This window comes from Macrobrachium rosenbergii, chromosome 42 (assembly GCF_040412425.1).
Source record: "Macrobrachium rosenbergii isolate ZJJX-2024 chromosome 42, ASM4041242v1, whole genome shotgun sequence".
Classification (NCBI taxonomy): Eukaryota; Metazoa; Arthropoda; class Malacostraca; order Decapoda; family Palaemonidae; genus Macrobrachium; species Macrobrachium rosenbergii.
The window spans coordinates 12,769,306-12,783,012 of NC_089782.1; the positions used below are offsets into that span (position 1 = coordinate 12,769,306).

A 13,707-nucleotide genomic window follows, 5' to 3' on the forward strand; every position below is an offset into this window, starting at 1 on the left:
ACTCTCTCTCATCTTTTCGATGAGCCATGTCTCTAAGTAGAATACAGTAAGGGAATGGACATCAAATGAGGATGTTAATTGTGTAATACAGTTCCATGGAGCAATTCACGTTTCTTTTAACTTGAAATATGCACCAAGTCTTACAGTAACACTCTCTGTGAAAACCATTGTTACACTGGAGTTTCTGTTGCTTCATATTGTCTCCTCAAAAGTTCCGGTTTACGTATACCTGCTTAGTCCTGCTAAATGAATGAAATATAACGCAAATGCTCTAACCTTAACTTCTTAATGCATGATCAGTCCCATAATAAATCCACAGTGCTTGGTATATCACACTACCTCCCCTTCATTATTTTATGTGTGTGCTTCTGTGTCAGTTTTGTTGTTTCTACACGCTTGATTCATTTACTTGAAACTGACACTAATGTTTGTTGTAGGGTTGTTGAGTGGTTATCAGCGAGTCTATGCATTCCCGGTTTTATCTGTCTCACCACCACACAGGTAACAGACAACGTTAATTGAGTAACGTTACGATATAAAAAAGTAATAGAAAATAGATTTTGGATCTTGTACTGTATTAAAGCTACTTTTAAATGTAGCTCTGATAATAAGTGAAGATTAGGGGTGTTAGTCAAGACACTAAGTTCACATAGAGGCTCAGATTTAGTGGTCCAATAAAGAAAGGTTGTTATTAAAGTATAGTGAGACATTGTTCAAGAAACTTGAAATCCCGGAAAGAAAAACGACTCTCAGCTTATAAAAATATATCCTGAGTGATTATGTCTGGCCATTAGCCGCCAGGAAAAACTCTCGAAGTTCAAGTTCCTCGTAAGATAGTTTATTCTCCCGAGATGACGTTTTGGGAAGGGAAGTATTAACGAAAGTGTAACTCAATTTCAAAACTTTTGACTCTGGGCGACGATATAGTTATTTTAAGAGAAAGAGGAAGAGGATAAATTTGCTGGTATTATTATTTATTTATTTATTTTTTGCTCGTTTTCAGCCTCTTTAGCTTAAACTAGTAATGCAGTTATTTTACCATTTGAGTGATATCCAGTCCAGTGGTTTCATAATTGATCTGTTTAAAATTTTCTCTCTCCTTATCTTTGCTTCCCTCAACGTCTACATTTTAGTTTGTTCATTTGCTTGCCGGCAAGTTCTACCTCAAGCAATTTTATTGTGTAATTTCTCCAGCCACACACAATAACACACCAGAAATCCTCCCCTTCCATTTCTTGCCAAAATATTCTGTCATAGTTCACTACGCTCATATGAGAAGTTTCATAACGAAGAACATCGTTCTACTTGGAGTACATTTCATTCCTGGTATGTGGGTTGGTCCACATTATTTAAGATGTTTACAAGTAAAGAAAAGATAGGAATGAAAACGAGAACAGAACAGGTGGTTGTATAGTTACAGGCATGCATTATATCCAAAGATAGCTCTTCAAAAAAAAATTGTGAAAATATATCCATTTACTGTCTGCGTAATGAAATTGTTTTTTTATGGATTTTATCAACTCAGCTACTGTGGTAAACAAAAAATCGATACCATACAGTATAAGTAATATTCTATTAATGTGCAGCCATGTTAAACCTTAGTTTAACCAGACCACTAAGCTGATTAACAGCTCTTCTAGGGCTGCCCCGATGGATTAGACTTTATTTTACGTGAATAAGAACCAATTGGTTACCAAGCAACGGGACCTACAGCTTATTGTGGAATCCGAACCACATTACAACGAGAAATGAATTTCTATCACCAGAAATAAATTTCTCTATTTCTTCATTGGCCGGTCGGAGACTCGAACGTGGGCCAGCAAAGTGCTAGCCGAGAACGGTACCCACCCGTCCAACGAGGAACTAGTGACAAATCATTGTACCCACCTGTTTACTTACTTTCAATATTAAGGATAACCACGAGAATCTTGAAACACCAGCAAGAATAAAAAAGACTTTATTACAAAATATATCCAGCAAAAACATTCACATAAGCATTAATTAAAATGTGGCTCTGGCGACGCAGTAGGTCTTCCCTTTTCTGAACGAGGAGGGATAAGACCAGGGAGAGAGGAGGTGCCTCACTTTAACATGAAGGATCCTTTAATCCTTGCCAGGTCCATCCCTCCTAGGAGCCTGCTCGTCGTAGCTCCTTCCCGCTGACATATGACTTCCGTGCTCCTCATCGACTCCTTGCTGCTACGGCACAGTCGTTCGTTGCTGCTTGTTCTCATCTGCGGTAGGAAAAGAAGGTGTTCGTATTTCAGTGCTCTGGGATTAGAAATTATTTTACATATATATATATATATGTGTATATATATATATATATATATATATATATATATATATATATATATATATATATATATATATATATATATATATATTACTGTATTTAATTTTTTTTCTGTTACTTGTTAACTTTAGTATATTTGTCAATTTAATAATTTTATCTTAATCATATTTTTATTGAGTTAGTTTTATTCATGTATCTTATTTCCATTATCTTTTATTTGCTTTCTTCTTATTTTATATTTTCTTTATTTTGGTTATTAGATTCAACCTACTTATTTATTAACACTAGTCATTTATTTGATTTGAGTTATATAATGGCTCTGTTTTTAACTTATTCATCTATCTTTCACCTGTTTTATGTTTTTTATTTCACTTACATCCTTTGAAAAAGAATAGCACGAAGACAGAAAAATTAAATGGAAAGAAACAGTGCGGGAAAAATCCCCTTAATACTAAGATATTTGCCCGTAACACAAGAGGATTACAGAAATCCCCTACCCTGGGAGGGGGAGGCGTCTGGTCGGGAAGCGGCGTACTTGTCGAAGGCTCCACAGGAGGGCTGCTGCTGGAGGGCGCGTCCAGGGCAAGGATCTCTGTGAAGCGAAGGAAACAAAGGCTTTCAAGGCATTTGCTTTGTTTGTTCAGGGTGAGAGGTGAGTGTCAATTGTGTGTTTTATCCGTCAACATCTTTACTTATAAATTTGATAACCTATTTTACGTAGTACTTTATCACTCTTAGGAACATATAGAATAGAATATAATAGAATGTAGAATTTAGACCAAAGGCCAAGCGCTGGAACCTACGAAGTCATTCAGCGCTGAAACGGAAACTGATAGTAGAGAGGTTTGAAAGGTGCTGCAGAAGGAAAACGTCAAAGCAGTGTCACTATGAAACAATTGTTAGAAAAGGCTGGATAGCAAGGTGGAAGAAATAGAGTGTGAATGGAGGTACTGTAAAAGGAATGAAAGGGGTTGCAGCTAGGGGCCGAAGGGACGCTGCAAAGAACCTTAGGTAATGCCTGCAGTGCACCACATGAGGTGCACTGACGGCACTAACCCCCTACGGGATTAGGAACATATGTGGAAGAGAATCCGGTATGCGAAAGTTTAATCGTGTTAAATATATGCCCAGGATCGATACTGAAACTCTTATAAAAAAAAATCGCGACAAACTCACTTTGCTTTGAATGCCTGGAGGCAAAAATGTCAGAGAAGTTTACCTTGCAGAGGTAATTAAATTCTCAATAAAACGAGATTTCGTGGTTAATTAATTCAGGTTTCATGAAACGCCGCAGAACAAACATCCAAGCTCCGACATGAACGCTGAGAGGGGGAGGTGAAGATATTAGATTTTATTTTTAATCCTATTAATGGAATGTGAGAGTTTTTCCAGCAACAGAATTATATGTATTTCTATTCTAAAAACAAATTTGAATTTTACTCAATTTATAATATATGATAAAAAAAAATTAGTGCCTCAATGTTGTTATGAATGTTTTCAACACTGACAAACACGGACAAACATAAACACACATACACATACATATATATATATATATATATATATATATATATATATATATATATATATATATATATATATATATATATATATATATATATATATATATAATTGAGGACTAAAGGAGGAAAAGGGAGAGATCAGTTAGGATGCCATAAATTAACATACGGCAACAGGCATGCCATTTCTAATAACCTTTAAAATTTTTCAATTTTTTCACTGAGGCCTCTATTCTCTCTATCGCCATTCAAAGATTTGGTTAAATGATGTGATAGCCTTTTTGCCACGGATGCACACCAATCTCTCTCTCTCTCTCTCTCTCTCTCTCTCTCTCTCTCTCTCTCTCTCTCTCTCTCTCTCTCACACACACATTATTTATGTGTACACACACACAAACACACACACACACACACACACACATATACATATATATATATATATATATATATATATAATGTATAATTTCATAAATGCTTGCTGTAAATCGGAGAAGCAACACCTTCTGGAGCACTATTTTTGGAAGGGAAATAGTTGTTTGGTAAAGAAACCTGCACATAATGGAAAAAACAAGACAGTGTTTTCTAGTGACCGATCTTGAGATATCGCCACATCTCCAGATGAGTGGTACAAAACAGCAAAGGCTTCTTAAAATATAAGTGCTATGGGAAAACGGTAAAACAAGGGGGCTTGGGGACGAACCAACGAACAACGGGTACGGGTAACGGATAACAGCCACTTGTTACTGATGGAAGATCCCGCCTCCATTGGTCGTAATCTTGTTTTTGAAAGACCGCCGAAGTCTCACACCTGGGTTACTTCGTGATGGAAAATAACAAGTAAAGTGCTTTGTTGTTTTGGACCTCTCTAAGCAGGGAAAGTACAATGCTACAAATAACTTGTACTTGTTACATAAATCGTTTGGGCAAAGTGGATCTAATTTATACGTTCCCAGGCTGATGCTGATGTTTTTATATGTTTCTTTTAAAAAGTTGGACCGAGTAACATCTTCGTGTATTATGGCGCAGAGAGAGAGAGAGAGAGAGAGAGAGAGAGAGAGAGAGAGAATGAAATGAACTGAACTGAATATAGAATTTAAGCCAAAGGTCAAGCACTGGGACCAATGAGGTCATTCAGCGCTGAAATGGAAATTGACAGTAAAAGGTTTGAAAGTTGTAACAGGAGGAAAACCTCGCAGTTGCACTATTAATCAGCTGTTAGGCGAGGGTGGAAAGTAAGGTGGAAGAAAGAGAATATGAAAGGAGGTACAGTAAAAGGAACGAAAGGGGTTGCAGTTAGGGGCCGAGGGCACGCTACAGAGAACCTTAAGTAATGCCTACAGTGCACCACATGTGTTTTGACGGCACTATCCTCCCTACTACGGGGAGTTAAGAAATCTTAATGAAAAGAGCATGGGAGTTAAAAAAAATCTTAGTTCTTTATGAAATTATCGAAGGCTGTTGTAAATTCCTACAAAAGGATATATGAAACCCACTTATACAGATATTTATTAATTAATAACAATGTAGATATGGTGACAAAAGTATCGATAGAATTTTTAATAACAGGTATTTGAAGGCTGTTTGTAAATCTTTAGTGAAACAAAATGAAGAAACCCTCTTTGTGAAACAAAATCCTACAAAAGGATATATGAACTCTTTGTGAAACTGCGCAGAAATCTTTTTTGGCATCCTCAAGTTCTTTAATTTTAATTCTTTTCTTAACAATGATCAAGATATCTTTTATTTGAGAGAAAGTCACTTTCGATCAGTCCTAACATTTTGAAACAAAATGAAGAAACCCTCTCTTTAGTGAAACAAAATGAAGAAACCCTCTCATTTAGTGAAACAAAATGTTCTCTTTTTAGTGAAACAAAATTCGTTCTAGTGAAAACAAATGAAGAAACTCTCTTTAGTGAAACAAAATGGCATCCTCAAAATGAAGAAATTCTTTAACTGAAACAAAATGAAGAACACTTTCTTTAGTCAAACAAAATGAAGAAACCTTCTCTTTGAAAAACAAAATGAAGAAACTCTGTCTCTTTAGTGAAACAAAATGAAGAAACCTCTCTTTAGTGAAACAAAATGAAGAAACCCTCTCTTTTAGTGAAACAAAATGAAGAAACCCTCTCTTTAGTGAAACAAAATGAAGAAACCCTCTCTTTAGTGAAACAAAATGAAGAAACCCTCTCTTTAGTGAAACAAAATGAAGAAAACCTCTCTTTAGTGAAACAAAATGAAGAAAACCCTCTCTTTAGTGAAACAAATGAAGAAACCTTCTCTTTAGTGAAACAAAATGAAGAAACCCTCTCTTTAGTGAAACAAAATGAAGAAACCCTCTCTCTTTGAAACAAAGTGAAACAAAACAAGAAAACCTCTCTTTAGTGAAACAAAATGAAGAAACCCTCTCTTTAGTGAAACAAAATGAAGAAATCCTCTCTTTTGAAACAAAGTGAAAGAAACCTTCTCTTTAGTGAAACAAAATGAAGAAACCTCTCTTTAGTGAAACAAAATGAAGAAACCCTCTCTTTAGTGAAACAAAATGAAGAAACCTTCTCTTTAGTGAAACAAAATGAAGAAACCCTCTCTTTAGTGAAACAAAATGAAGAAACCCTCTCTTTAGTGAAACAAAATGAAGAAACCCTCTCTTTAGTGAAACAAAATGAAGAAACCCTCTCTTTAGTGAAACAAAATGAAGAAACCTCTCTTTAGTGAAACAAAATGAAGAAACCCTCTCTTTAGTGAAAGAAAAAATGAAGAAACCCTCTCTTTAGTGAAACAAAATGGAAGAAACCTTCTCTTTAGTGAAACAAAATGAAGAAACCCTCTCTCTTTAGTGAAACAAAATGAAGAAACCTCTCTCTTTAGTGAAACAAAATGAAGAAACCCTCTCTTTAGTGAAACAAAATGAAGAAAACCCTCTCTTTAGTGAAACAAAATGAAGAAACCCTCTCTTTAGTGAAAGAAAATGAAGAAATCCTCTCTTTAGTGAAACAAAATGAAGAAACCTTCTCTTTAGTGAAACAAAATGAAGAAACCCTCTCTTTAGTGAAACAAAATGAAGAAACCCTCTCTTTAGTGAAACAAAAATGAAGAAACCCTCTCTTTAGTGAAACAAAATGAAGAAATCCTCTCTTTAGTGAAACAAAATGAAGAAAACCTCTCTTTAGTGAAACAAAATGAAGAAATCCTCTCTTTAGTGAAACAAAATGAAGAAACCCTCTCTTTAGTGAAACAAAATGAAGAAACCCTCTCTTTAGTCTCTTTAGTGAAACAAAATGAAGAAAACCCTCTCTTTAGTGAAACAAAATGAAGAAATCCTCTCTTTAGTGAAACAAAATGAAGAAACCTTCTCTTTAGTGAAACAAAATGAAGAAACCCTATCTTTAGTGAAACAAAATGAAGAAAATCTCCCTTTAGTGAAACAAAATGAAGAAACTCCTCTCTTTAGTGAAACAAAATGAAGAAAACCTTCTCTTTAGTGAAACAAAATGAAGAAACCTTCTCTTTAGTGAAACAAAATGAAGAAACCTTCTCTTTAGTGAAACAAAATGAAGAACCCTCTCTTTATTGAAACAGAAATCCTCTTTTAGTGAAACAATGAAAATCTCTCTTTAGTGAAACAAAATGAAGAAACCCTCTCTTTAGTGAAACAAAATGAAGAAACCTTCTCTTTAGTGAAACAAAATGAAGAAACCTCTCTTTAGTGAAACAAAATGAAGAAACCCTCTCTTTAGTGAAACAAAATGAAAATCCTCTCTTTAGTGAAACAAAATGAAGAAACCCTCTGTTTAGTAGAAACAAAATGAAAACCTTCTCTTTAGTGAAACAAAATGATCTTTAGAAACCTCTCTTTAGTGAAATAAAATGAAGAAACCCTCTCTTAGTGAAACAAAAAATGAAGAAATCCTCTTCTTTAGGTGAAACAAAGTAATGAAGAAACCTTGAAACAAAATCCTTCTCTTTAAGTGAAACAAAAATGAAGAAACCTTCTCTTTAATTGAAACAAAATGAAGAAATCATCTCTTTAGTGAAACAAAATGAAGAAACCCTATCTTTAGTGAAACAAAATGGAAAGAAACTCCTCTCTTTATTGAAACAAAATGAAGAAACCCTCTCTCTTTAGTGAAACAAAATGAAGAAACCCTATCTTTAGTGAAACAAAATGAAGAAACCTTTCTCTTTAGTGAAACAAAATGAAGAACTTCTCTTTAGTGAAACAAAATGTGAAGAAACCCTATAACTTTAGTGAAACAAATGAAGTAATCTCTTTAGTGAAACAAATGAAGAAACCCTCTCTTTATGATGAAACAAATGAAAATCCTCTCTTCAGTGAAACAAAATGAAGAAAACCCTCTGTTTAGTGAAACAAAAGTGAAACAAAATAAGAAACCCTAATATCTTTAGTGAAACAAAATGAAGAAATCTTCTTTTGGTGAAACAAAAATGAAGAAACCCTCTCTTTAGTGAAACAAATGAAGAAACACTCTCTTTAGTGAAACAAAATGAAGAAACCCTCTCTTTAGTGAAACAAAATGAAGAAACCCTCTTTAGTGAAACAAAATTAAAATCCTCTCTTTAGAAACAAAATGAAAACCACTCTCTTTAGTGAAACAAAATGAAGAAACCCTCTCTTTAGTGAAACAAAATGAAGAAACCCTCTTTAGTGAACAAAATGAAGAAAATCCTCTCTTTAGTGAAACAAAATGAGAAACCCTCTCTTTAGTGAAACAAAATGAAGAAACCTCTCCTTTAGTGAAACAAAAATGAAGAAATCCCTCTCTTTGCTGAAACAAAATGAAGAATCCCTCTCTCTACTGAAACCAAATGAAGAAACCCTCTCTTTAGTGAAACAAAATGAAGAAATCCTCTCTTTAGTGAAACAAAATGAAGAAATCCTCTCTTTACTGAAACAAAATGAAGAATCCCTCTCTCTACTGAAACCAAATGAAGAAATCCTCTCTTTAGTGAAACAAAATGAAGAAATCCTCTCTTTAGTGAAACAAAATCAAGAATCCCTCTCTCTACTGAAACCAAATGAAGAAACCCTCTCTTCAGTGAAACAAAATGAAGAAACTCCTCTCTTTAATGAAACAAAATGAAGAAAATCCTCCCTTTAATGAAACAAAATGACGAAACTCCTCTCTTTAATGCAACAAAATGAAGAAACCTTCTCTTTAGTGAGAAACAAATGGAAACCCTCTCTTTAGTGAAACAAAAATGCAGAAAACTTTCTTTTTAGTGAAACAAATGAAGAAACCCTCTCTTTAGTGAAACAAAATGAAAATCCTCTCTTTAATTGAAACAAAATGAAGAAATCCTCTCTTTAGTGAAACAAAATGAAGAAATCTCTCTTTTAGTGAAACAAAATGAAGAAACCTTCTCTTTAGTGCAGAAACAAAATGAAGAAATCCTCTCTTTAGTGAAACAAAATGAAGAAACCCTCTCTTTAGTGAAACAAAATGAAGAAATCCTCTCTTTAGTGAAACAAATGAAGAGAAACCTTTCTGTTTGTGAAACAAAATGAAGAAACCTTCTTAGTGAAAACAAAATGAAGAAACCCTTACCTTAGGTGAAACAAAATGAAGAATCTCTCTTTAGTGAATGCAAATAAAATGGAAGAAACCCTTCTTTAGAAACAAATGAAGAATCTTCTTTTAGTGAAACAAAATGAAGAAAACCTCTCTTATAAGAAATGAAGAAACTCTTCTTAGTGAAACAAATGAAGAAACCTTCTCTTTAGTGAAACAAATGAAGAATTTCATCTCTTTAGTGAAGCAAAATGAAGAAACCCTATCTTTAGTGAATAAACAAGTAAATCCTTCTTCTTTAGTGAAAATTTGTAAAATGAAGAAACCCTTCTTTATGAAACAAAATAGAAGAAACCTTTCTAGTGAAACAAAATAAGAAACTATCTAGTGAAACAAATGAAGCAAAACTTCTTTAGTGAAACAAATGAAGAAACTTCTCTTTATAAACAAAATAAGAAAACCTCTTCTCTTAGTGAAAACAAAATGTAGCGTAATCCTCTTTAGTGAAACAAATGAAGAAACTTCTCCTTTAGAAAACAAAATGAAGAAATCTCCTCTTTCAGTGAAACAAAATGAAGAAACCTCTGTTTAGTGAAAACAAATGAAGAAACTCTTTTTCTTATGAAAATTGAAAATAAAGAAACAAAATGAACAAAATGAAACAAAATGAAGAAACCTTTAGTGAAACAAAATCTCTCTTTAGTGAAACAAAATGAAGAAACCCTCTCTTTAGTGAAACAAAAAACTTTAGTGAAACAAAATGAAGAAACCCTCTCTTTAGTGAAACAAAAAAACAAAAAATGAAGAAATGAAGAAACCCTCTTTAGTGAAACAAAATGAAGAAACCCTCTCTTTAGTGAAACAAAATGATCTTTAGTGAAACAAAAAATCCTCTCTTTAGTGAAACAAAATGAAGAAACCCTCTCTTTAGTGAAACAAAATGAAGAAACCTCTCTTTAGTGAAACAAAATGAAGAAACCCTCTCTTTAGTGAAACAAAATGAAGAAACCCTCTCTTTAGTGTGAGAAACTTTAGTGAAACAAAATGAAGAAACCCTCTCTCTTTTAGTGAAACAAAATGAAGAAACCCTCTCTTTAGTGAAACAAAATGAAGAAATCTTCTTTTTAGTGAAACAAAATGAAGAAACCCTCTCTTTAGTGAAACAAAATGAAGAAACCCTCTCTTTAGTGAAACAAAATGAAGAAACCCTCTCTTTAGTGAAACAAAATGAAGAAACCCTCTCTTTAGTGAAACAAAATGAAGAAACCCTCTCTTTAGTGAAACAAAATGAAGAATCCCTCTCTTTAGTCTTTAGTGAAACAAAATGAACTCCTCTCTTTAGTGAAACAAAAAGAAATCCTCTCTTTTGAAACAAAGTGAAACAAAATGAAGAAATCTTTAGTGAAACAAAATGAAGAAACCCTCTCTTTAGTGAAACAAAATGAAGAAATCCTCTCTTTAGTGAAACAAAATGAAGAAACCCTCTCTTTAGTGAAACAAAATGAAGAAACCCTCTCTTTAGTGAAACAAAATAAAAGAAAGAAACCCTCTCTTTGAAGTGAAACAAAATGAAGAAACCCTCTCTTTAGTGAAACAAAATGAAGAAACCCTCTCTTTAGTGAAACAAAATGAAGAAATCCTCTCTTTAGTGAAACAAATGAAGAAATCCCTCTCTTTAGTGAAACAAAATGAAGAAATCCTCTCTTTAGTGAAACAAAATGAAGAAACCCTCTCTTTAGTGAAACAAAATGAAGAAACCTTCTCTTTAGTGAAACAAAATGAAGAAACCCTATCTTTAGTGAAACAAATTGAAGAAACCCTCACTTTAGTGAAACAAAATGAAGAAACCCTCTCTTTAGTGAAACAAAATGAAGAAACCCTCTCTCTTTAGTGAAACAAAATGAAGAAATCCTCTCTTTAGTGAAACAAAAAATGAAGAAATCCTCTCTTTAGTGAAACAAATGAAGAAACCCTCTCTTTAGTGAAACAAAATGAAGAAACCCTCTCTTTAGTGAAACAAAATTAAAAAACCTTCTCTTTAGTGAAACAAAATGAAGAAACCCTCTCTTTAGTGAAACAAAATGAAGAAACCTTCTCTTTAGTGAAACAAAATGAAGAAATCCTCTCTTTAGTGAAACAAAATGAAGAAATCCTCTCTTTAGTGAAACAAAATGAAGAAACCCTCTCTTTAGTGAAACAAAATGAAGAAACCCTCTCTTTAGTGAAACAAAATGAAGAAACCTTCTCTTTAGTGAAACAAAATGCAGAAACCCTCTCTTTAGTGAAACAAAATGAAGAAATCCTCTCTTTAGTGAAACAAAATGAAGAAACCCTCTCTTTAGTGAAACAAAATGAAGAAACCCTCTCTTTAGTGAAACAAAATGAAGAGACCTTCTCTTTAGTGAAACAAAATGAAGAAACCTTCTCTTTAGTGAAACAAAATGCAGAAATCCTCTCTTTAGTGAAACAAAATGAAGAAATCCTCTCTTTGGTGAAACAAAATGAAGAAATCCTCTCTTTAGTGAAACAAAATGAAGAAATCCTCTCTTTAGTGAAACAAAATGAAGAAACCTTCTCTTTAGTGAAGCAAAATGAAGAAATTCTCTCTTTAGTGAAACAAAATGAAGAAATCCTCTCTTTAGTGAAACAAAATGAAGAAATCCTGTCTTTAGTGAAACAAAATGAAGAAATCCTCACTTTAGTGAAACAAAATGAAGAAATCCTCTCTTTAGTGAAACAAAATGAAGAAACCCTCTCTTTAGTGAAACAAAATGAAGAAACCTTCTCTTTAGTGAAACAAAATTAAGAAATCCTCTCTTTAGTGAAACAAAATGAAGAAACCTTCTCTTTAGTGAAACAAAATGAAGAAATCCTCTCTTTAGTGAAACAAAATGAAGAAATCCTCTCTTTAGTGAAACAAAATGAAGAAATCCTCTCTTTAGTGAAACAAAATGAAGAAATCCTCTCTTTAGTGAAACAAAATGAAGAAACCCTCTCTTTAGTGAAACAAAATGAAGAAACCCTATCTTTAGTGAAACAAATTGAAGAAATCCTCTCTTTAGTTAAATAAAATGAAGAAACCCTCTCTTTAGTGAAACAAAATGAAGAAATCCTCTCTTTAGTGAAACAAAATGAAGAAACCCTCTCTTTAGTGAAACAAAATGAAGAAACCTTCTCTTTAGTGAAACAAAATGAAGAAACCCTATCTTTAGTGAAACAAAATGAAGAAATCATCTCTTTAGTGAAACAAAATGAAGAAACCCTATCTTTAGTGAAACAAAATGAAGAAATCCTCTCTTTAGTGAAACAAAATGAAGAAACCTTCTCTTTAGTGAAACAAAATGAAGAAACCTTCTCTTTAGTGAAACAAAATGAAGAAACCCTCTCTTTAGTGAAACAAAATGAAGAAACCCTCTCTTTAGTGAAACAAAATGAAGAAACCTTCTCTTTAGTGAAACAAAATGAAGAAACCCTCTCTTTAGTGAAACAAAATGAAGAAATCCTCTCTTTAGTGAAACAAAATGAAGAAACCCTCTCTTTAGTGAAACAAAATGAAGAAATCCTCTCTTCAGTGAAACAAAATGAAGAAACCCTCTCTTTAGTGAAACAAAATGAAGAAACCTTCTCTTTAGTGAAACAAAATAAAGAAACCCTATCTTTAGTGAAACAAAATGAAGAAATTCTCTCTTTAGTGAAACAAAATGAAGAAACCTTCTCTTTAGTGAAAAAAATGAAGAAACCCTCTCTTTAGTGAAACAAAATGAAGAAACCTTCTCTTTAGTAAAACAAAATGAAGAAATCCTCTCTTCAGTGAAACAAAATGAGGAAACCCTCTCTTTAGTGAAACAAAATGAAGAAACCTTCTCTTTAGTGAAACAAAATGAAGAAACCCTCTCTTTAGTGAAACAAAATGAAGAAATCTCTCTTTAGTGAAACAAAAAATGAAGAAACTTCTCTTTAGTGAAACAAAATTAAGAAACACTCTCTTTAGTGAAACAAAATGAAGAAATCCTCTCTTCAGTGAAACAAAATGAGAAACTCTCTTTAGTGAAACAAAATGAAGAAACCTTCTCTTTAGTGAAACAAAACGAAGAAACCTCTCTTTAGTGAAACAAAATGAAGAAACCTCTCTTTAGTGAAACTCTCTTTAGTGAAACAAAAAAAGAAAAACCCTCTCTTTAGTGAAACAAAATGAAGAAACCCTCTCTTTAGTGAAACAAAATGAAGAAATCCTCTCTTTAGTGAAACAAAATGAAGAAACCCTCTCTTTAGTGAAACAAAATGAAGAAACCCTCTCTTTAGTGAAACAAAATGAAGAAACAAACCTCTCTCTTTAGTGAAACAAAATGAAGAAACTCTCTTT

General features: G+C 33.1%; 1 protein-coding gene across 3 annotated transcripts in view; it reads right to left on the reverse strand.

The window, feature by feature from the left end:
• Positions 1-1,941: 1,941 nt before the first annotated feature.
• LOC136827948 (cell adhesion molecule DSCAM-like) overlaps positions 1,942-13,707 on the reverse strand; it is a 250,663-nt gene continuing 238,897 nt past the window's right edge. For all 3 annotated transcript variants that reach the window (XM_067085503.1, XM_067085502.1, XM_067085504.1), the window contains 2 exons: positions 2,794-2,888; positions 1,942-2,234 (listed from right to left, as the gene is read on the reverse strand). In XM_067085503.1, the coding sequence (XP_066941604.1) occupies positions 2,082-2,234; positions 2,794-2,888 (248 nt within the window). In that variant the 3' untranslated portion in view covers positions 1,942-2,081. The remainder of the gene's footprint in view (positions 2,235-2,793; positions 2,889-13,707) is intronic.